The sequence below is a fragment of the Plectropomus leopardus genome, chromosome 17 (genome assembly GCF_008729295.1).
Source record: "Plectropomus leopardus isolate mb chromosome 17, YSFRI_Pleo_2.0, whole genome shotgun sequence".
NCBI classification, from domain to species: domain Eukaryota; kingdom Metazoa; phylum Chordata; class Actinopteri; order Perciformes; family Serranidae; genus Plectropomus; species Plectropomus leopardus.
Window position 1 is genome coordinate 16,560,021 of NC_056479.1, and position 22,131 is coordinate 16,582,151.

General features: G+C 38.6%; 4 protein-coding genes across 5 annotated transcripts; 1 reads left to right on the forward strand and 3 right to left on the reverse strand.

The window, feature by feature from the left end:
- Window positions 1-147: 147 nt before the first annotated feature.
- Window positions 148-3,877, reverse strand: LOC121956658 (immunoglobulin lambda-1 light chain-like). Of its 2 annotated transcripts, none has more exons than XM_042505006.1 (4): window positions 3,778-3,877; window positions 3,360-3,685; window positions 1,514-1,547; window positions 148-665 (listed from the first exon to the last, which is right to left on the reverse strand). In XM_042505006.1, the coding sequence occupies exons 1-4, from the start codon at window positions 3,815-3,817 to the stop codon at window positions 337-339; spliced, it is 729 nt and encodes a 242-aa protein (XP_042360940.1). In that variant the 5' UTR covers window positions 3,818-3,877; the 3' UTR covers window positions 148-336. The 2 variants fall into 2 exon arrangements, with proteins under 2 accessions (XP_042360940.1, XP_042360939.1); XM_042505005.1 differs by lacking the exons at window positions 3,360-3,685; window positions 3,778-3,877 and adding exons at window positions 1,870-2,198; window positions 2,284-2,776.
- Window positions 3,878-4,420: 543 nt separating this feature from the next.
- Window positions 4,421-8,796, reverse strand: si:dkey-282h22.5 (uncharacterized protein LOC107988040 homolog). The gene is made up of 4 exons (XM_042505814.1): window positions 8,733-8,796; window positions 6,933-7,035; window positions 6,650-6,779; window positions 4,421-5,867 (listed from the first exon to the last, which is right to left on the reverse strand). Exons 2-4 carry the CDS (start codon window positions 7,024-7,026, stop codon window positions 5,588-5,590), a joined length of 504 nt encoding a protein of 167 aa, XP_042361748.1. The 5' UTR covers window positions 7,027-7,035; window positions 8,733-8,796; the 3' UTR covers window positions 4,421-5,587.
- Window positions 8,797-14,451: 5,655 nt separating this feature from the next.
- Window positions 14,452-15,652, forward strand: LOC121956118 (tetraspanin-10). The gene is made up of 3 exons (XM_042504233.1): window positions 14,452-14,541; window positions 14,666-15,246; window positions 15,346-15,652. The coding sequence occupies exons 1-3, from the start codon at window positions 14,452-14,454 to the stop codon at window positions 15,650-15,652; spliced, it is 978 nt and encodes a 325-aa protein (XP_042360167.1).
- Window positions 15,653-17,290: 1,638 nt separating this feature from the next.
- On the reverse strand, window positions 17,291-20,324 carry LOC121957162 (retinal cone rhodopsin-sensitive cGMP 3',5'-cyclic phosphodiesterase subunit gamma-like). Its single transcript, XM_042505684.1, has 4 exons — window positions 20,293-20,324; window positions 17,589-17,750; window positions 17,458-17,498; window positions 17,291-17,367 (listed from the first exon to the last, which is right to left on the reverse strand). The coding sequence occupies exons 1-4, from the start codon at window positions 20,322-20,324 to the stop codon at window positions 17,291-17,293; spliced, it is 312 nt and encodes a 103-aa protein (XP_042361618.1).
- Window positions 20,325-22,131: the final 1,807 nt, after the last annotated feature.

Sequence of the window (22,131 nt, forward strand, 5' to 3'; positions counted from 1 at the left end):
TAGTTTGTTGTCTGTTACAGTAACTCTAATTGTCAGTGAGATGAGCATCAGAGGAAAAACAACCTTGCAAAGGCAACAATATTTGCACCAGAAATATCACACTTTCAAATAATGTTTTAATGGCCACAAACAAAGACAAACACTTTCTTTGATTAAGGCATTTTATTATATGAGTATTAAAAATGCAGCATTTGCAAAGCTGATACAACACCTCCGCCCAACTGTCACAACATTTATTACAAGCATGCAGACACATCTTTTCTAACATGTAAAACCTTTAACAAGCAAACAGCACGAACGGTAAAGAGGCAGGTGATAAATGGTCATTCTGCTCCTCTACTGTTCTTCCGTGGGACAGACGGACTTGTTGATGATTTTCTCTGAAGTCTGGGAGCCCAAAGACACTTTACATGTGTAAACCTTATCCATGTTCCAGTCTGATGTCTGGATGGCCAGATAGCTGCTGATTTGGAAAGTCTGATCTGGTTTCTGAACAGCGGTGCTGGTAGAGACGCCACTGCTCACTGGACTCCCGCCAGCCAACCAGGTGACATCTGCAAAAGGCACGGACTGACTGGACAGACAGACCAGAGAGGCTTTGTTGGACTGGAGCTCAACACTGGACGGAGGGAAGACGGTCAGGACGGGAGCAGAGATGCTGGAGCCTGAAAATACACAAAGGACATTTATCAAATATCTAGGAGTCTAATCACAGAGAAGTTAAAATCATAGAAAACAACACGACACAGTATTTCATGAGGGAAATATTTGTGAATGTCATTAATGACATAATCTGAAGAATTAAAAGAGTTTTGAATCATCTGAAATAGATGGATATCAGCTTTGACAAAACCTCTCATTGACATAAGATACCCTCAGGATTACATCTGAAATATTTACCAAAAAATCAAATCCAATCACAATAACTAAATAGCACATGAGATCATTAATCAATGTGTTAAACAACAGCAGATATCAATTACAACAGCAGATATCAATTACATTTTTTTACAAGATTTTTAAAAATCAAATATTATTTTTAGTCAAATACACAATAAAAATAAAAAGTTATATTTTAAAATCATGTTCTTCTTTAACTTAATGAAATACACATTTAGGCCAACTATGACAATTGTGTTAATTGCGACTGACAAATGATAGAAAAGTTGTAATTGTAAAGCTTCTTAAAATAAATGTCAGCTCAAAATGAACATTAAAAGTTAAAACAATCTTGTACAAGTTGGTTTGTGTTTCTTTAAAAGTTCTAACAATCAAAAAATAAGAACAAGAACAAGAAGAATAAGAACTTTGAATATAATGCAGTCAAATGTTGATTTTGTTTTTAAACACAGCTTTGTGCTGTTTCAAGGATGATATAACAACTACAAAAAAATGCAAATAAATTTTGTAATAAAAAAATTCTAAATATTTTTAAACAAGTAAAGACAAATTTAAATCTGCAATACATATCAGAATATCTATCCTGTGTAATGATGAGTTATAAAGTACTTACTTGTCACAGTCAGCTTGGTGCCTTGTCCGAATACCACAGTGATTCAGTTTGTACACATGGCCGTACAAAAACCTCCTGACTCTCACTGATGAGGGGAGTGGAACTGAAACATCCTGTTGAGACCAACTTTCACTGTCAACGTCTCATTCACTTCATCAGTCTGATTATATTCCAAAAACACTGCTGGGATTGTTTTAAACACTTTTGTCCCTCCTGAGGAGTTGATGTAAAGTCTGCCCTTGTTTTGCTTCAACTTTACTGTGTTGAATTAATTGATTTTGGTCATATTTTTTTTTAAAAAATCTGTATTGAGTCTCTCTCTGAGGTTTTTGTCACAGTGTGAATCACTGTGGTACAGCTGCAGAAGCCCTGTCATCCCATGTTGCACAGTAATAGACAGCAGAGTCTCCCGTCTCTGTCCGCTTTATGATGAACTGGTAATCAATGTTTGATGAAGCTTTAGAGTTGAATCGGTCTGAGGAGAATCCTGATCCATAGCTGTCTGGTGCACTGTCAGAATAATGGAATCTCAGAACATACTGAGGACCTTCACCGGGAACCTGTTTATACCAGCTGACATAATTTCCATCATATCTCTGAATATTGCAGTTGAGAACAACTTCTTGTCCTGTAGAAACTGTGTGGGCAGCAGGCGTCTGGGTCAGCACTATCACTGCATCTACATCTGTCAACATACAGAGAAAAATACACGAGTTAAAGGTTTTTGTTTGAAAATGTGGGCTGTCAAAGTAAAGCGAAGAATGTCTTACATGTTAGAGCAGTGATGAGGGTGCAGAGGGTCCCCAGCATGTTGTCAGTGTGTGGTGTAATTTACTGTCGAGCTGAGATGTGAGCAGGGTTTGGAGTGTGAGGAGAAGAGAGACTGAAGCTTATAAAGACACAGAGGAGAAGAAGATGGGGAGGAGTTTTACTTTTAACGTTGCTTTTACTGACACATTTGAGTCACTGAACATTTCATACCAATCTTATATTTCATTCATGTTTATGAGCAGATTGTGTTTGTAGTCTAGATATTTTTAACTCCAGTCAGATTTCCTTCAAATATCTTTAAATAATTAAATGAATCATATCACCAGTGTATAAGGTCATATGCATCTCTCTCTGTTGTTTGTAAATTAAACAGTGTTCTCTAATTAAGAAGGTGTGATGGCAAAAATGTTTACTTCTAATCTCGGTATCTTTCCACATCTTAATTTTAATTCCCACCAAACAAACATGTTTCCTAAAAAATAAAAGTCATATAAAACCAAATGAAGGATCTCTGCATCTGGATGACCTGATTTAAAGTCAAGATGACGTTTTCATTTGGTTTTGTTTCAGCTGAACACTGAGATCTATTTCATAAAACTGGATTCATAGTCAGATTACTGTCACAGTTACTGTAGTTTGAACTGTAACAATTATCACTACCTGGGCAACAACTGATGGATCCAGAAAATATTTATCACAGTTTGTGTATTCAAACCAGTGTGTATGAACTCTAAGACTATATGTGGCAAGATACAGTCACGCCTAAAACCTGGATCAGCAGTTTATAAAGATTTAAGACGTTATGAACGAAGGTGGAGTGTATGTACTTGTACATTGCTCATGCATTTTTTTTCATCCTTAAAGAATGTATTCAAGGTACGAGTGTGTCCTGTTGATTAATGTTGGAATGAATCCAATATGAGCATTCAAATGTTTAAGAACAGATTATTGTACAGGAGTGTGTTGTTACACAGTGCTGTTTGATGGCTCTATTATACAACACATTCTCTCAGACACTGGAAAAGCAGAAGTACTTCAGAGGAGGTTTTTGTCACAGTGAAAATCACTGTGATACGAACTGGTTGACAGAGCTGTCCCATGTTTTACAGTAGTAGACTGCTGAGTCTCCCTCCTCCACATTGTTGATGATCAATCGATAATCTGTTTGTGACTGATGATTAGATGTGAACTTGGGAGAGGAAAAACCAGAGCCATAAGAAACAGAGCTCCAGCTGTGATGAAATCCCAGTACATACTGAGGGACTCCTCCTGGAATCTGTTTATACCAGCGAGCTGCACTGTTAGTAACAGTCCCCAAGTTACAGTCCATGGTGGCTGTCTCTCCTTTCCTCAGCGTCACAACAGGAGGCTTCTGTGTCACCACCGTTACACCACTCACACCTGGAAACAACAAGAGGACATGAAGTCAAGAGAAACACACAGACTGATGAATCAAACATGAGGTCAGAGCTGCAGTAAGTCAGCCTCCTTACATGTTAGAGCAGTGATGAGAGTGCAGAGCGTCCCCAGCATGTTGTCAGTGTGTGTTGAGAATGGTCTTGTAACTTGGAAAGTGAGCCGACTGCTGACAGATTAGAGGGTTCGTAGAATGAGGAGAGGAGGTGCTGGAGGAGCAATTTAATACAACGGTGAAACTGAAAGTGACTGACAGGAGGAGGAGCTTTGCTTAAAACGGCCAAGTTTCTCACATTTGTTACTCTTGTCTGTGGAAGGACATGTCTTCAATTCATTTATTATAGTCAGTGTAGAATTGTAGGTAGTATGCTTGTAGACGTTGCAGAATACAAAAATATCACAATGGAAATGAAAAGCGTGCTGGAGGAGCAATTTAATACAACAGTGAAACTGAGAGTCACTGACAGGAGGAGGAGCTTTGTTTAAAACTGCATGGTCTCTCAGGTTTGTTACTCTTGTCTTCTGTGGAGAGAAATGTCTTAAATGGATCCATCATTTTCATCACAGATGAAAACCTTAATCAGTATCAGTATATATTTCTATTTTTAGTACCCTAAGGATGGAATTCTTGCCTTAAAGTTTCATATTTTTTTGAATAACTTTGCTTACAAGTTTACAAAGTTACAACAGACGTCTGCAGCAGGATATGAGCTCTGAGTCTTTATACATGTACATTATTCAAACACATCAGAGGTAAACTGAATACCAACATGTTAATATTCGAAACGTCAGTGTGTTTCCTGTCAGACACAGCTGTGTCAGATTTTCAAGAGAGCAGACACTTGACCTCTTCATTTACATAGAGCTATAAATAAGGAGAGGAGGCCTGCAGGTGCATCCTGGGAAGGAAGGGAGGGAGGAGTAGAGAGGTGATGCTTCACTGATGAAGAATGAAAACTCAGTTTCATTTGATCGATTTATCTGATTTTTGTAACATCCTGGCAAATGAGTCAGACGTGATAAAGAATTTCAAATTTCACTTCAAATGTAGTAACAAATGTACCATGTGTGTCATGCATTTGTTGTCTCTGTATATTTAATCTTCATAACAAAACCACGCCCTTTTATTATATCAACCAAGCCTTAGGTTAGTTACCTTCTATACATTTTAGTGTTTATTACAATATTGTATGGCAAGTTTTTCCTACACACACACACACACACACACAAAAAAAAAAACACTGTACAGAGTTATAGTGAATTAATTCCTCTCAGTCAACATTTATGAGGTGGTGTATTTACCTGGAGATTTTCTGCATGCCAATAACCATGATGAACAGAAAATATGAAGACAATAAGAAAATACAGGCAGAGGGCAAAGCAGAGGAGAGGAATTATTTCAGTATACATTGTTTTTCAGGAAAGTCCTGCATAGTAGCTTTAAAGATAGAGTCTATTTACAGTGTACCAAATACTGAAACTTGTAACTCAGTTTTTAATAATCATTTGGTTAGTAAACAGATCAAATACAATGGTCTTACAATGTTAATTGATGCAAAAAAGTACAGTGTTACATCACACTGAGACTCCCTTTTCAGTCATAATGTTACACCATGTCCAGCTATTAATGCAGAGTAGTGGAATGAAAGTCAGGATAAACTGATTGATGCTGCCACCTCGTGGTTAAAAGTGACTTTGTACGGAAAAGCAATGATAAATACTTCTTTTAAAATTTCTTTTTCTACACCATGCACCACTGTTTCTTTATTTATTATTTATGTAACCTGTACTCAAATACCTATACGCTTTTCAATGTTATCATATAATCATCTTCTCCTGAAAAAATATATATACATATTAACTTTTGATATATCAGCATTGACAGGTCTAAGGTCTCTGTGGCCCTCTCCTCCTTGCTCTGAGCAATGTTGGCCCCTTGATAATGCCCCTGTCATGAGCTCTCATTTGCGCTCGCAGTGGAGACCTCAGACCAACGCCAGGGGGAACCCTCATTATGGGCCGCTGAGGCAAAGCCAGTCTGCCATCCTTGAGGTCGTCCACAAAACCCTCCACACCGTCAAACTTTGCAGTGAGCTTCCCTAGCTCGTCCTTTAGCATGTTAAACTCCCTGTAGAGGTCTCCCAGGGCATTTGACAGAGGCTGGATCCTGGACACATGCAGAGATATTTTAGGAAAGAACAAATGAGTAAATTATTTCAGCATTCGAATGACCAGTGAAAGAGATTTGGCGGAGAAATGTTCCATAAGGTCACATGAAATAGGAAAAATGTTTATTGGCAAAACAAACAAGAGGAGTCAAGCAAATTGGCAACATGAACATGAAAGTCACGACATGCTGTTAAGCAGGAACAGCACCATCATCTGCAGGAAACATCAGGGTAACAGACAAAAAGAACGGAAGTCCGTTCAAAAAAGATGAAAGGACAAAAATATCAGATTTTCGGCACACACTGAAGAAAGGATAGCTGCAGTGAGCCTGAAGTGCACCTTAAATAGTTACTCAGGAAAAGTTCACATTAAACTAGCTGTTGTTGTCATCGCCCAGAGCCAACCTCAAAAGGAGAGGGTCATTGATTTGGACTAACATCTGCCTGAAACACACGATTCATAAGAACATGAGGCTGAAAACAATTCCTGTTTTCTGTTGGCTCAGTCGCGGTAGTGAGGTCATTTAGAAAGCACTGTCAGCCTTGTGTGGACCAGAGCAATGATGGATCAAATTACTGGCTCTGACAGGTCAGTGGTCATGTGCTGAGCGAAGGAAGTTATATAATTCCTAATTTCGTATGACTGCAAGGAACAATAAAATGTTCACTGACGTCACTGTTGTTATTCTTGCTCTTTCTCAATGTTTGGCCTGTTGTGTCTTGTGTTTGCTTCTTCATCCAACATCACTGCAGTTTACAGTCAGGAGCTACTGAGACCCACCTGTTGTACTCAGGCAGGACAGAGGCGTGGTCATTGATCAGCAGGTCTTTCACTTGGGTTAGTATTGCAAATTTCCAGTTGTCCAGCACCTGCGTGAGGTTGGAGCAAGTCTTACCATTCGTGTGTTCTGCTGAAGACAGACATTTAGAGCAGAAGTAAAACCCAGTTTTCTACCTGAACTATTCAAACAAGATCTGGATTTATGTGCTTAAAAAAATAAAACCTTTTTGCTAAGCATTTACAGATTGTGGAAAATTGAGAGTGTTGACACGTCATCCCTGACCTTTAGGGTCCCAGCGGGAGGTTTCCTCTTTCCACTTCTGAGCTCCACATGTTAAGATCATGCAGAGAGTGACCAGAATCCCCTTCATCGTCATCTTCCTCACCTAACAAAAACAGTAATATAAGATGTGGGTTCTGCTGAGAAACAGTAGAGCCCCTAAAGGGGGGGCAAAGGGGGCCGTGGTCCCTGCGATACTACTGCTAATCGCCCCACGGGCCCTCCCAGGCAAAAGTAACTGAAAACAGATATACTGTTTTAAAGAGGCTGTAGGGCACTATTTTTTAAACTAGTGCTTTGTGAAACTAGGCATAGCTTCAAGTATGAATGTTGACATGTTGCATCATTAAGAGCAACTTGCTAAATGTCATATGCAGAATTAAGAGCCATTTTGAAAGTTGGGATTTTGCCTTTAAATAAAATTATTACTTTAACCTCTTCCATGCCACGTGGGTACTGGCATTCATGGCTGACATTACAATCTTTCAGAGGCTGTTGTGGGCTGAGTTTTAAAGAGAGATGATGATGATGATGATGATACTGGCATCATATGAAACTAAAAGATTTTATTGATAAATGTGCTTGGTACCAACCATGTCATGCTAGCTTGTCAGGAAGGGGGCTAAATAATGCTCCAAAGTCAGGATTAAATTTAGCATAGGAACAACTGGCATGGCTGTTTTCAAACGGGTCCCTTGAACTCTTATCTCGAAACCTTTCAATGCAAAAGGATTGTATGGGTACCAACAGATTTCCCCTAAATATGAAACGATTTGTTTGTTGTTTGTTGTAAATGATTTGTTTCTTATGAACACACCTTCAAATTAAAGCTGTATATTTGTCTTTTTAGGGGAAAGGACAACCAGACCATTTGAAGAACAATGAATCACCTAACGTATAAATTCAAAAAACATTAGAACAGGATTGATGTGGAACTCAAAGTGTTAATTATACCAGTATTATTCTATGCACATGAGGTACTTAGTAACATTAACTGAAACATAACAAACTAAAGTATATCAATATGCAATGCAACATGCATATTGACATAATTTTCATCTTTCTTATTGCTTCAACAGCATTCTCATATTCCAGAAACTCAGTATTGGCTTTTAGTTTTGTGGTGCCATCCCAAGATTTCTAGTGACCCCCATCTGGCCACCCCAATGAAAATTTCTGGGGGCACCACTGCTGAGGAGCAAGTGCACAGGGAAGCAGTTGTGAAATGTGAATAAGACATACATTTTCTAAAGTCCTTTTATTCATTTGACAATTACAGTTGCTTTTTACATTAAAAAAAAAACATGATAGGCTTTCATGACATGCTGCAGTACTGCACTACTAATCTGCTTAGAGGTTTATAAAATTGTCTCCACATTGATGAACTTACACATTAAAGCTCTTACATGTTAGTGACCAAAACAGAATATAACAATAAACTGTGAAAGGATCCATTCAGCAAAATGAGTAATTTTAGTTTTGATACTTTTACTTGAGTGACATTTTTAAGTCAGGATTTTAATTTGTAATGGAAAATTTGTACCCTGCGGTATTTCTACTTTTATGTAAAGAATCTCAGAATTTATTCTACTGTGGGAAAGCGATGCCAGGAAAACTTGGACATTTAGCACAGTATAAGCACACACACTTTCACACCTTCACTGGGTGACAAAGTTCGGATTTTGCTTTGCATATATTTAACTGAATCTGCAAATGATAAATCACTTTTTGATAGACAATAAGAAGCAAAGGTTTTGCATGTCGATTCTGAATATATATGTGAGTCATGATGATGTCATCTACCTGTCTGTGAAGTGTCAGGAGTTCTTCCAGGTCACAGCAGCAGAGCAGGCTCTGTGGTACGATCCTTCAGCAGTGACACACTGAGAAAACATGACCTGGGCAGCACTCTTTTATAAAAGCCTCCCCTCATCCCCCACCTGCTCCCACCCACTCCAGTGATGCAGTGGAGACACACTCTGTTCCTTTAGCATGCATGCACGTGCACACATAACATGGCACTTAAAAGCTCCTCTAACACATGCACACACACATATGCTTTCCACTGCAGCCTCAGATGTCTCTAGCAGACTGCGGATCCACTACGATGTTAAATAACCCACAGACCCTGAATGGGAGGTCCTGATAATCCCCTATCGATGCTCCATCTATCCCCCATATGTCTGTGAGCCGCTGTGAGTGGTGAAGGGCAACTGCGCTCCCTATGGGCCGTAATCCAGAAGAGGTGTTTGATGAAGCAGTATGGCTCCAGCATAACATTCTTACTGCTTACTGTAATACAATCTGCTCAACAGCTGGGTTACGACAGTCAGCCGGCAATGGTCCCTTTAACTGTCAGAGATGATCAAAAAACAGAGCCACACGCCCCTGATGAAGCTGAAAATGGGGGAATGAAAACACATTGAGTTTTTAATAATTTTAATATCATAGAATGAATCAATAATAAACGGCTGTTATACGGTAATGAGAAAAATATACAGCCCCCAGGAGGTTTCTTCAGCACGAGACTGCCGACATCCCTAACTCAAATAAGCTGCTGTCTGATTTCCTCCATCTCAATTTGACATTAACACGCCCCTGATGAGTCTAGATAACTTGTATGGAAATAATCTGATTGCTGATGGAGGACAGATTTCTAATCTGGAAAGTTTTGGGCAGCTGGACCTGAAAGAGGCAGAAAAATATCCAGCACTAAAGCACATTTTCCATCTTTTTTTAAAGACTGGGCAAAGGAATGCTCGCACTTGACAGCTCTGAAATAAAATACCTTTTGTCGCAGTAAATTCCTGCTCTGATCAACTCCAGATAGGAGTGCCTTATTCCATCTGAAAGACTGTTAATGCTGCTGCATCCTGTGTTGATGTCTGCAGACAGTATTGATATATGACATGAGGCGAGCCCATCACTGCTGAAAAGTAATCTGGCTGGACGATGGGTCCTGCCATCTGCAACAACTTTACCCCGACAAACAACATACTGTGCTGCGTGCTGTAAGATGAATATCATATGTACTATACATCTTTAGTGCTGACAATATTACCAAATCAGTTGGATTGCATTCAAAAAGCGGGGACTAAATGCTCTTTCCATTCCATCTTGATTTATAAATAAGGAAACAGCAGGATTCGTGAGATTTGTTGAAGAAATCTGAGAGTCAGTTGATAATCCATTCTGTCAGTAACCAGTCATAGTAAATTAGATGGTTTGTACATCTGGAATTGTATAACCCAGATGTTGTTTTCATTTATATAAAGCTCTAACATTTTTTAATGTTAGAAAATATTTTAAAACGCAAGATGTTAGGACACACTATAAAAATAAACTGTGACTTTGTGACAACTTTGTTTAAACTTAAAAAGTTAGTGTCCAGGCTGCCTTATAATTTTAAATTGACTGACTGACTGAGAAGACAAGTTGAATCATTACAAAAGTACCTCAACTGGTCTTTAATTTCAAATCCCCTCAAAATTCAAGTCACCTTAAAATTACAAGGCAGCCTGCACATTAACATTAACTTTTTAAGTTAAAATAGTTTTCTTTTACAGTGCATTGAAAATGAACAGTAAATATTTAACTTTCTGCAGCGTTTCAAGGTAAGCAATCAAATGATAACAAATTCATGGCACTTACCAACACAACCAGCATAACTCCTGTACAAGGTCAGATTCCCTTGAGTTGTATCCCTTCCATTAAGACATGCATTCAAATGACACTCAGGTGTTTTATTCAAGTAACTCCACTCGCCTCCAATGCTCACCTGTTATGTCTGCGCCTCAAGTTTCCAGCAGATCTTTGTTCAGTAAGCAGAATTGTGATGGTGAGGTTTGTAACATCAGAACTGTGAAAAGTGTCAGGTGTCAAATTGTTATTCAAAGCAAAGAGGGGCTCTTTCAGCGTTTAATCATGGCGACACCAAAAGGTTTCATGGATCATGCATGGAACATTAAAAGGCCAAAGACCAGAGAAGAAGATTTAGGAGTCCTGACTATCATGGATTTTCTTCCAGTCAACGTGAGCACTTGAAGACTGAAAGCCAAGTATTCTGTGACAAGACAAAAAGCTCTTTGAAATGTTGTCACATTATACTGGGATGACAGGAATCATCAGGTTTTGCACAAACTTGTGGAGTCCACTTCCACTTGAGTTGATTGTAAGCTTTAATAAAGCAAAAGGGGACTAACAAAACAATTGATTGTACTGGAATTTTTGTACATTTTCTTTCCACTTCACCTTGAATGTTAAGCTCTCATTTGTTACGAGAAAAAAGTGTTGCTTTCAAAGAAAATGGAAAGTAAAAGGATTTACTCCATCATATGAAGGGCCGCTGTAGCTGTGTGTCATAACTACAGCAGGCAATGACCTTGATGCAGACCTGTGAGTTGCAACGCATTGGTAATTCTAACCTATAGTGCCATGTAAAATAAAGGCATTTTAAATGGTATATTTTGATTGAGAATATACTTCACCAATGAAATTAGCCCTTTATAAGATGGAATAAATGTAGTATACCTGAAGTATCCAAAAAGCACCTGTATGTGACCACTACAAAGACCCAGCGGCATTTCTACTCCTTTGTCTCATGTTTAGCAGGAAAATAGAAATATCTTGGCAAGTGGTGTTAGACTTCTAGCCCCCATTGTATATACCAGTGTGTATAGACATATAGTTTCTCTTTTGATTATCAGTTCATTGTTCGCCTGGATTAATATTTTCCTTTACATCAGTGGAAATGTGCAGTAGCAGCAGAGCAGTCACAGAAGACATCACGTGCAGTGGAAAAAATATTGAGCAACACTTGAAGGTACAAATAATCCACCACCAGTTTAAGTCATACTTTCAACACATTCAATAAAAGTAATCATTATTCAGCAGAGTACCCGCCACCTCACTGTATATTGCTCACTATTTTTGCAGCATTTTATGTTGTAGCCAATAAAAAAAAAAAAAAAAAACCCAATGCCTTGTTTTTACTGTTTTATATTTTGGATAGCTGCATCATAGTTTTGGATGCAGATCTTTAATTGTCACAGTGAAACTAAAGCAAATAAATGTCCTGCTTTATAATAATTTCCTATATGCAGTGAACTAGAAGAAAAGAGTAAAATAAATGAACAAGTATCTCAAGCAAATGTACATAGTTGCATATCTTTTTAGAGCATTGAGTACAGGTGTAGGTCCACCTACAGGCACTCCACCACACACAGTCATCTGCTATGTAAAGAGACAAGGCAAAACTCATGAAAGCTACGTGTCTGAAATCTATTGCAAACTATCAAAATAAAGTTATCTGGAAGTCTGTGATGAGTGGGACAACTTCAGGTTTGTTTTTCTGTTAATGCACACTAATATGGAAACAGATTTACAACAGCACCAATGTCCAGCCTCATGAGCCTTACAGTCCCATCTGGAGTCCACCAGCAGTCAGCCTCGGGCTTTGTCTGCAGCAGCAGTCCGACTTCCTTCCAGCTCCGTGCAGCTCGGTCCAGCTCAGCCAGAGGAAAGAATGACAGCAGCTGACCTGCAGAGCCAGCGAGTGAGATAACCAGGCCCCTTTCTCTGTTTTTTAAACTCACTGTCCCATTTTCTCTCTCACATGATGCTTCTTATTGACTCACAGCAGCACATCACCTCATAATGACTTTATCAGAGGACAGTTAACGTGAAATATATCAGCTGTCATATTCACAGAGTGACGACAACCAGAAGGAGCACCACCAGGATTCTCATGTTTCATATTACGTCACATGATTGTAAATGTTTATAAAAGGCCAGCAACAAGTCTAACTGCTGTTTATACCAGCGTCAAGGCAAACATAATGGGTGAATACTGTTGAAATGTAGAGATGATTTTAGGATGATTTTGTTGTTTGTTATGACTCCACTTGGCTAATAGCAGAATAAGGAAACACAGGACAATACAAAAATAACACTATGTGGGAGAGTGCATGTTATTTTTTGTTTCTGAACAGTGATAGCCAAGCAGGAGCCAGTACTATGCAACTTTAACAAGCCTCAATCCTCTTCTCACTCCCATAAAAGAAAGGTCCTGTTTATGATAAAGGTACAGCTGTGAAACGGATGTTCCAAGAAGATTTGCTCAGTGTGTTATATAAGAAATATTTCACAGCAGTAAAGATGTTCTTACCATAAAACTGCGCTGTCTATGCAGTGGAGAGACACAAATGTTTTTGCCATGGGCGCTACATGATCAGGGAAAACTGTAGAAGGGCTGTTTTGCTCAAGAGAAAACCTACAACTACCAAAATTCACTGCGCCACTCCACATCAGTGCTCCTTCTGGTGAGCGACATACCTCTCCCCATACACTTCTACATTTGGCAAGCACACAAAAAAAGAGTGACAACAGTCTTTAGTTTGAGCAATTGCTCTAGAGCCAGTGAATATGTGCTTAGATGAGCAGGGAGGACGCTGATAAGATGAAGGGAAGTTTATGTTACGGGTGTATAGCGTGACTTTCTAATTCAAAATTTGTTCAAATCTAATTAAACCTAGAGTTGAGCTGACCCAAAACAGCATGAAGACGGTGGGTATGGTTCATAACAAATTGATTTATTACTAAAAATGGTGACTTTACAGCAAAGTTAAAACAATTTAAGACAAATTAAAACAATGTAAAACTAATTAAAAAAGTCCCCACAATGTCTGCTGCTAGGTCCATTCATTTGAGTTTTACATTAGTTAGGCTTGCATAGTCTCTACTTGTGTTTACAAACTGTATGACAGTCTTGACATTGTGAGGTGACGAGAAAAAAATGCTAATTAAATGCTTGAATAAACAACTTTGTGTGGTGGGCCATGTATAGTGTACTTTTAAGAGACAAGACAGGGGCTGTTTAAAATTGGTTTTCTGGACACAATTTAGCCCTTGGCTTTGGACATGCCTGATTTATGGTTTTATTGGATAAAGCTGGTTGAAAGTCAGCAAAGTATCCCTTTAATGTGGATATGTTACATATTATATCGTAAAATTACTTTGTGTCACAATATTTGGTTTAATTAGGCTATAAGGTGTTATTTTGGAAAAATCCTATCTCCACATAGTTAACTGTTTTGCTATAGTTGTTGTTTGTTTGCCTTTTTAACTGTTTTCAGTTACAGTTTGCAGTGTAAAACACACTCCATTGTAGCCTGACTATCCACTTTATTTTCAAAGTACTATCAGATCATAACATAACACCATGACATCTTAGTGGTTTATGTGAATAAACTTCACGTCAGAAGTCTCTTGGGGTAATCAGAGGCCGACTCTTGTGTGTGAGTCTCTCACATACACTTTGATAACCATCTAATCCCCTCACCGTGACTCTCACATGATGAAGAAATCCGACAGCTCACAGCAGCCAGAGGCTAAACACTGCATGGTTTCTCCACCTCGGCTCACATGCTCCTCTGTTCAGACTGTTCCGAATGCTCCCGCCTATGTTCCACTTTAGCTTGTGTCTTTCTGACCAGCTAAGGGCAACAGGAGAATTATCTCCAACATGAGGAGATATTTAGTGCTTAAAAGGATTCCTTTGCCATGGTTGAGGAGGGACACCACGCAAACTGAGTCCAGTCCGCTCATACCGAAGGTAAGGAGCCAATTTTTCAACTTCTTTTGTGCAACATTAGTTTCTTTCTAAATATTGAGTAGATCGGATGCTTTAGGTCTGTTCTCAAAAACTTCTATTTAGTCTCTTTCCTGTGTGTCCACAGGCGAGCTCTGCTAAAGAGGATGCCAAGGAGCTCACCACTGACTTTCACCAAGCAGGGTCCAACGATGGACAGGACAACAGCCTGTTCACAAGCGTCCCACCCCTATACAGATATTCTTGGATGGACTATTTCCTAAAATACTTCCTGTTTGTATGCAATCTGGTGTTCACAGTTCTGGGCCTGGTGGTTCTTGGTGTGGGGATGTGGGGCCTCATCAGTAAAGAGTCCTTTGCTCAGGAGAAGATCGGCAGTATCGGCACTGACCCGATGCTGATACTTGTGACTCTGGGCTTTGTGCTGACGGTGCTCTGCCTATCAGGCTGCGTAGGCGCCTTAAGAGAGAACTGCTCTTTACTGAAGTTGTTTTCTGCCGCGGTGCTGGCACTCATCACCGCTCAGGTGCTGGCTGCCATTATGGCCTACAGCATGCAAGATCAGATTGGAGACTACCTGCGGTCAGGGATGTTAGCAGCCATGGTGCGCTACCAGGATGATCTGGATCTGAGGTTCATCACAGACGAGATTCAGTCCAATCTGCAGTGCTGTGGGGCTGACAACTACCGTGACTGGGAGCTCAACATGTGAGTAGAGGGTGACTAAATAAGACATTAATAAAAAAAGTACATCACTTGATGTACGAATGCCTTGAAAGAGGATTATTTTCTCCTTTCTTTCTGCAGATATTACAACTGCTCAGCTCCAGGCGTGCTGGCCTGTGGCGTCCCCGCGACATGCTGTGTGGACCCTCTGGAGAACGGCACAGTGTGGAACTCTCAGTGTGGTGTCCAAGCCCAGCTGCTGGATGAGTTTACTGCACAGAGCGTGATCTTCCTGGGCGGTTGTCTGGGGGGAATCTCACGTTGGATCGAGCAGCACGAGGGCCTGATTGGGACGGTTTTAATTGTTGTTCTCGGTGTCCAGATACTGACTCTGTTTATCACTACACGACTGTTGGAAAGCATCCAGTGGCATAAAGTTTACATGTAACATGGGCTGATGAATAAATTGTGTGCTAACTGCTTGTGGATATCCACCTTGTTTGTGACTTGCAGTAAACACACTGTACCCGGGGTTCCTGCGGGTCCTTAAAAAGTCTTGAAAGACATTGAGTTCATAAATATAAAAATAAGGCCTTAATTGGTACTAAGATGTGTTAAATCAATATGTCAAAAGTCTTAAAAATGCTAAAACATGGCAAGTATTATTTTATGAGTCATTTTTACGTTGCAGTGTAAAATCTCAAAATAAATGGTCATATCTTTTATTTTTTTATTTAAAAAAAAATCACAATGAAAACTTGCCAACAAAAGTTAGGCATTTCCTAGTTCTTACCAGTTCTAACCAGTTTTTCGCTTGACTGGAATGTTTTATGTGACAATAAACATTTGGGCAAAATTGTCCTTAAAAATGTGGGTTCTTGTTTTTTGTTTGTTTTGATTAATGTACAATTGGTCTTAAATTTCATCCATGGTGACATTAAAAAAGTCTTTAAAAGTCTAACTTGCCTAAAGCAGTAGGAACCCTGACTGTAACTGGTAAAACAAAAAAATCTTTACTCAGCTTTTTTGGAAATACTCTGATTACTGTTCCTGTCTTAACAGTGTAAATGAAAAATAAAGGAAATTTAAGGAAGCAAATTTCAACATAAAATGCCACGGTAACAGTCTAAAGTGCATTATTTGGCTGGCAAAAAAACATGTTTTGATTTAGGAAGAAATTCAATCAAAAGAATGTCAGACATTTAAAGTTTCAAAACCTGAGGAAGACCTATTTAACATGAAGGCTAGTTTTTACATCTGAATGTACAGTATGTAAAATAATACACTTTAAACCTACATTTTGCTGTAAAAACACTCACCAATCCCAGACAACATGTATCTTTTTACTGCTGCCTATATATATATACATATATACATACACACACACACACACACACATATGTAGTAGTACAGTATATTGTATATGTATATATAGTCACCTTTTTCTGTAAGAATGCAAAGAAGAGTATTTCTGAAAATCTGAGACTATTGGGCTACAGTAAGTGTTAGCAAAATGTAAAATGGGCAGCTAAATTTATGAGAAAAGAAAAAGAGATTAAATTGATCCTAAAATACTTTATTATTCTGATTATTTTGCAGCTTATACTCTTATTGTTTATAAAAAGGACAAACATCCTAATTGGAATTATGCAACATACTACGTTTGGCAAAAAGGAAGAGGAAAAATAAGAAACTCTTTTTTTTTGAAAAAAAAAAAAAAAATTCAAGCTTTATTCTGAGTTTGATTAACCTGATGTTTACAACTGTGCAGAAACTCTGTCTCTGAAGCCAGCGACCAAATGCTTATACAGCTCCCACTGCAATCTCAGACAGCGACACAGGGACACATCCAGCATTGACAGATTGTGAACATTAAAATGACAGCTTGAAATTCTTATGAAAATAGATTTAATATTAAAAAAAGAAAAAAGAAAATAACAGCAACAAAGAATAGCAATTTGCTGACATGCTTCACCATTAAAGAAGAGCCAATATTGATGATTGATAACTGAGGTTCCACTTGCTTAACTTGCCACATCAGTTTCCTTTTGTAGATATAAATCTTATTTTTTTCTACCAAAAAGACTCAGATTATGCCGTACTGAGCCAGTTCATGTAGCTCTAGATGGCTGTATGCCTCCCATGGGCAGATTACAGTGATGTCTGAAAAAGAAAGAACAAAACAGCAATTAAGAAAGAGGAAAAGTTGTTTGTTTACTTTTTTGTATTGCAGTACATAGTGGTTTTGCTAACCGGTGCCGAGCCCTTCCATTCCTGGGATCTCCTCTCCAAAGCTGAGAAGTAAACAAATCACAATCACATGTTTCAATGTACAGGGAAATGCTCAAACTTTCTAGATGATGCTCATGAAAATTTAGGCCTACCCGATGACTCCCCTCTTAGGAGGCTTGCTCTTGAACTGGCGGCTGTTCCTCTGTTTGAACTTAGGGGGGCCGGATCCAGGGCCCGGGACTCTGAGGGGAGCTTTGCTGCCAGTCTTCGCTTCAGGTTTGGCCACATCCAAATTCATACTTTTGTTGTTTGAACTATAATAGGACAGTGGATATGTCGTAAATACATTATGGGATGTAATGCATGAAAATAATTATAAACTTATCATTGCCAGATTTAACATACTGCATGCTGGACAGTTATACACTTTCACTTCTCTCGTTTTTGTTTTACTCTAGACCAGTGCTTCTTAATAGTTTTCCGACTAACAGCCACTTATCCATTATCCAGTTCCCTTACTGCCCCCATCAGTTAAAATGTGGGCTGATAATTTTACCTGAATATTAACGCTAATTGTTTTTCTGTTATATCATTTAAAAAACATAGCATTAAACTCCAAAGAACAGATTTAATTAAACTGGACAGTTCTAATATCATTATCATTAGTTTATCAGAAAACAAAAATGCCATGTGAATAGAAACTATATGTATGAATGTTAAACATAGACATTACAGTAAAGATGCATTACATAATAACTCCCTGAAGGTGAAACCAAAACATCTTCACCCATTGCAACATGGGTCATAAAGCCCACCCCCTCCATGTTAACGTATGGGAGATGGACCAAACTAAAAAGTCAAAGTATGCTACACATCAAATAAATTTTTGCCAATTCTATTTTATGTCATTTTGGGTAGTGCATATCACACTGCTGTATATTCATGTGTTTATTTAACTTATAACTTTGATTTGAATTAATTACTTGATGCTATAAAAAGGGGGTTCGACATCAAGATTGTGAAGTTGTGTGGGCCAACAAGTGCGCTCAGGATCAGTGGCGCTATTTGCTATTTGTTATATAGCAGGGACTCAATACTGTTGCTCCACCTCCTGATCACTACTTCACAGAATCTGGCTCCAGGATATTTTGGCTTAATTTTTGTACAGTAGGAGTCAAGACAAGTCAATTTTATTTATATAGCACATTTAAAAACAACCAGCTTGACCAAAGTGCTTTACAGGGTAAAAAGGCAAATACATGAACACGAGAATACGTCACACATGCTAAAACAATATCAAAATTATCAGCAATATCAACAATAACAGTAAAATGTGTTGCGATAAAAACATTTTCATCTTAAACGAAGGCCAAGGAGAAAAGATGTGTCTCCCACAAAGGTAGAAAATGCTCTAGGAGAAAGTGGAGACATGTTGTTCATCATTATGTACAGTCACTGCTGTTAAACAAATGCAACATTTAGAAATTTTGCATTTCAACTTTGATTAGGTCTCATTGTTGATCACAAACAGCAGCCAATCAGAAAACTGTGATTTGGTAAAAAGCATTCTTATTGTTCCAACAGCAAACAAAAGCAGCCTACCAAGGAAAAGCTCAGAGGCTACTAAATGAAAAACAGAATACCATCGGCCCATTATCTTAACTTTGGAAGAAAACAAGCTAAAGTGCTTTGTAAGTTCGTTTGATCCCTTTGTGTTTGGTTCTCTGCCAGTGTCTTCACTGCAAGTTGCAGAGAGGTTTCAGCCTTAGTAGCCCACTTAGACATATTTTCGTGTCATAATTGGTTGGGAAGAAGTGTCTGCTCATTTTCAAAACTTTCTGAACAGTCAAAGCATATCCTACATTATGTGTTCACTGAGAAGTCAAAATATATATATTTTTTTTTTTAAATCCTTCCCTGTAGTCTGCAGTGCATTATGTTATTGGTCTGCACTTTATCTCTTTCAGTCTGTCTGACAGACACAGAGTTTAGGAAAGTGGCTGTGCACTGCTCTTCATCGGTGATGGAAAACCAAAACTAGATCCAACAAAGAGCACAGCAAGGCAACGCATCCACAACCTCCAGATCTCCCCAACCTTTTCTGACGCTGACAAGCGCTACATGAGACAGACTGATATGAAACAAATTGTCTTTACATTACAAAACCCATCTTAATAACTTATAATCAAAGAAATGCAGACTCCTGTAATCCCCCTCCCCACACACACACACACACGTTTCTAATGAACCATGATGCCTTTAAGCTTCACAGCATCTTCATAATCAGATTACTGAGAGGACATGCTGAATTTGCTTGTAGTGGTAACCTGAAAATAGCTCATTAATTATTCAGTCAGATTGTCTGAGATACAAGGAGATAACATTCTGTTATGTGATATTTATATATACTCAGTAGAGTACACTTGTACAATATCAAGCAGCTCAATAAATAGGCTCTGCCCTCTACCCTTTCAAACAAATAGAAAACACCTCCAGTGCAACACCACCAATATGAGCTCTATGCTAAAAAATAAAATTTAATTAATACTTCTATGAGAGTGTCAAAAAAAATCTAGGTATCATAGAAGTAGAATTTATGACAGTACAAATGTATTGGATTGCATTTGACTGGACAGATTCATCTAATAAAGTGGCCACTATCTCTTCTTGAACATGTATTGGTTTCCCAGTTTCCAACATTTGAACTTGTGAAATACTTTTTTTTATCCTATGAATTGATATTAAAACTAAAAATCTAATCTGCATATGATAAACTGAAATATGACCCAAAAGCACATGTGCATCAAAATCACAATGCAGCTTAAAAACAGCATCTGAGTGGTTGCATATACTCACCTCTTGTGTTGTTGTGTTATCTCTGTCGGCATAGTGATCGGGGCTATTGTTAAATGATAAGTCTTGTTCAGTGAATCCTTCTTATACACCTCGGACTCTGAGAAGATTATGAGGCTACCAACCAATAAACTGCAGTCCCATCATCACTTGCACACACAGACACACACACACACAGGTTGCATATAGGACATACATTAGGGGATTGGCTGACAGGCAGTTTCGGGGATGACCCTGCTGCTGAGACTGACCTGACACAGACATGACAGTGGAAAACAAATGCAGATGTTTTAGAATAACAGTGAGGATGTGTGCCAGGGTGTCCACCAGAAGACATCTGCGTGTTTACTGTGCAATTTTCACAAAATATATCCCCAGTATCTCCCCACCATCTGCAATATTATGCAACTGAGAGAACGTACAAGCACAAACAGCAGCAGCATTCTCCTTTCATCAGCAGTCCCTCACACTGAGCTGCATTATGTCTCACTGGTAATCCCCACACCTCTCACACACCCAAACACACACCTGGTCCACTCATCTGATGGTTTACCACAGCTTCTGTCTTTAATCTATTCCATTCATACACATGCACGTGAGACACGTGTATGGGACTCACGCTCTCACTTCCTCTGATTGATTTACTCTCACTGTCTCTCTCAGACTCACAAACTCTCTCACAGTGCCACATGTCTGATAGTACATCCTCAGAGACGATATACTGAATGATTTATAATTATGATGCTAACAACTGATTGTGAGTCTGCAACTAATGAATGTGCTGTTGGTAAAAGGCTCAGTGTGTAGGATTTAGGGGGATATATTGACAGAAATTGAATATAATACGTTTTTTGGTGTAAAATAAGAATTGTTGTATTTCTGTTACCCTAGAAAGAGCTGTTATCTACATAGGAAGCAGGTCCTTGTTTACGGACACTGCCATGTTACAAAGCCATGTTTCTACAGCAGACCAGAACGGACAAAAGAAGCCTGCAACAAGAGCACTGGAAAAACACAGATTTTTTTTTTTTTAATTGAAACTGCTTTATTCGTTGTTTTTACCAGTTTAATAAAATAAAAAGAACTTGATCCATTTGTTTTGAAGAGAAAGAGATCTCTGCAGATAATGTTCCTGCCAAAAATGTCCTGAACAATAAACACTGAAGGAAGTCTAACCGGGAGAACTTTCAGCTGGTTGCAATCTGCAGTCCTCACTGCTAGATGCCACTAAATCTCCCAAGATCTTACATATTGCTCCTTTAATTTTATATATTTTATTTTCACATAATTTAATATCTGAATGATGGCTAAAACAGAGCCCACAAACCTCTGGGGAAAAAAAGCAGATGTGCAGAGAGAAGAATATAAAGGAAATGACATATTGGACTACTGCAGGTGCATGTGCTTTTAATGCATTCAAGCACTTGTTGTCATACTTACATGGACTGTGGGAAAACGGAACAGTATTCACAATAAAAAGAGTGTTTAGGTCTTAAAAGCTAAGTAGACCTATTGAAGTGCTGAAGTGTCACATCCACCATCTGGTGAAACAGTAGATTTAGCTGTGTCTGTGAAGATTCAGCCTAAAATCTGGTGACATGCTGATAATTATTTCCAGAGATACACGAGATACGGCAGATGTCCTTGGAGAAACTTAAATTTTCTCAATTTTAGGTTTGGGGGAGGATCAGAACATCAACAAAATAAGCTAAATTGGCATTTAATTTTATACAACCAACCATATTGAAAAAATGTTTAAGTTATGAAAAAAAAAAAAATTCGTGCTTTGATCTACCTCAGATGTGTGTATCTCAAAATGTAAGACTTTGGGGTTAATATTCA

Coding starts and splice junctions, on each gene's coding strand:
- LOC121956658 (XM_042505005.1), bottom strand. CDS start 2,323: ATGCTGGGGACCCTCTGCACCCTCATCACTGCTCTAACAT. Junction 2,199..2,283: donor CCTCATCACTGCTCTAACAT/GTAAGACATTCT, acceptor GTATGTTGACAG/ATGTAGATGCAGTGATAGTG. Junction 666..1,513: donor CACCAAGCTGACTGTGACAA/GTAAGTACTTTA, acceptor GTGTATTTTCAG/GCTCCAGCATCTCTGCTCCC.
- LOC121957162 (XM_042505684.1), bottom strand. CDS start 20,324: ATGCCGACAGAGATAACACAACAACACAAGAG. Junction 17,499..17,588: donor CCTAAGAGGGGAGTCATCGG/GTAGGCCTAAAT, acceptor TTTACTTCTCAG/CTTTGGAGAGGAGATCCCAG. Junction 17,368..17,457: donor AATGGAAGGGCTCGGCACCG/GTTAGCAAAACC, acceptor TTTCTTTTTCAG/ACATCACTGTAATCTGCCCA.
- LOC121956118 (XM_042504233.1), top strand. CDS start 14,452: ATGAGGAGATATTTAGTGCTTAAAAGGATTCCTTTGCCATGGTTGAGG. Junction 14,542..14,665: donor CCAGTCCGCTCATACCGAAG/GTAAGGAGCCAA, acceptor GTGTGTCCACAG/GCGAGCTCTGCTAAAGAGGA. Junction 15,247..15,345: donor CGTGACTGGGAGCTCAACAT/GTGAGTAGAGGG, acceptor TTCTTTCTGCAG/ATATTACAACTGCTCAGCTC.
- si:dkey-282h22.5 (XM_042505814.1), bottom strand. CDS start 7,026: ATGACGATGAAGGGGATTCTGGTCACTCTCTGCATGATCTTAACATGT. Junction 6,780..6,932: donor CTCCCGCTGGGACCCTAAAG/GTCAGGGATGAC, acceptor GTCTGTCTTCAG/CAGAACACACGAATGGTAAG. Junction 5,868..6,649: donor GTCCTGCCTGAGTACAACAG/GTGGGTCTCAGT, acceptor GCATGTGTCCAG/GATCCAGCCTCTGTCAAATG.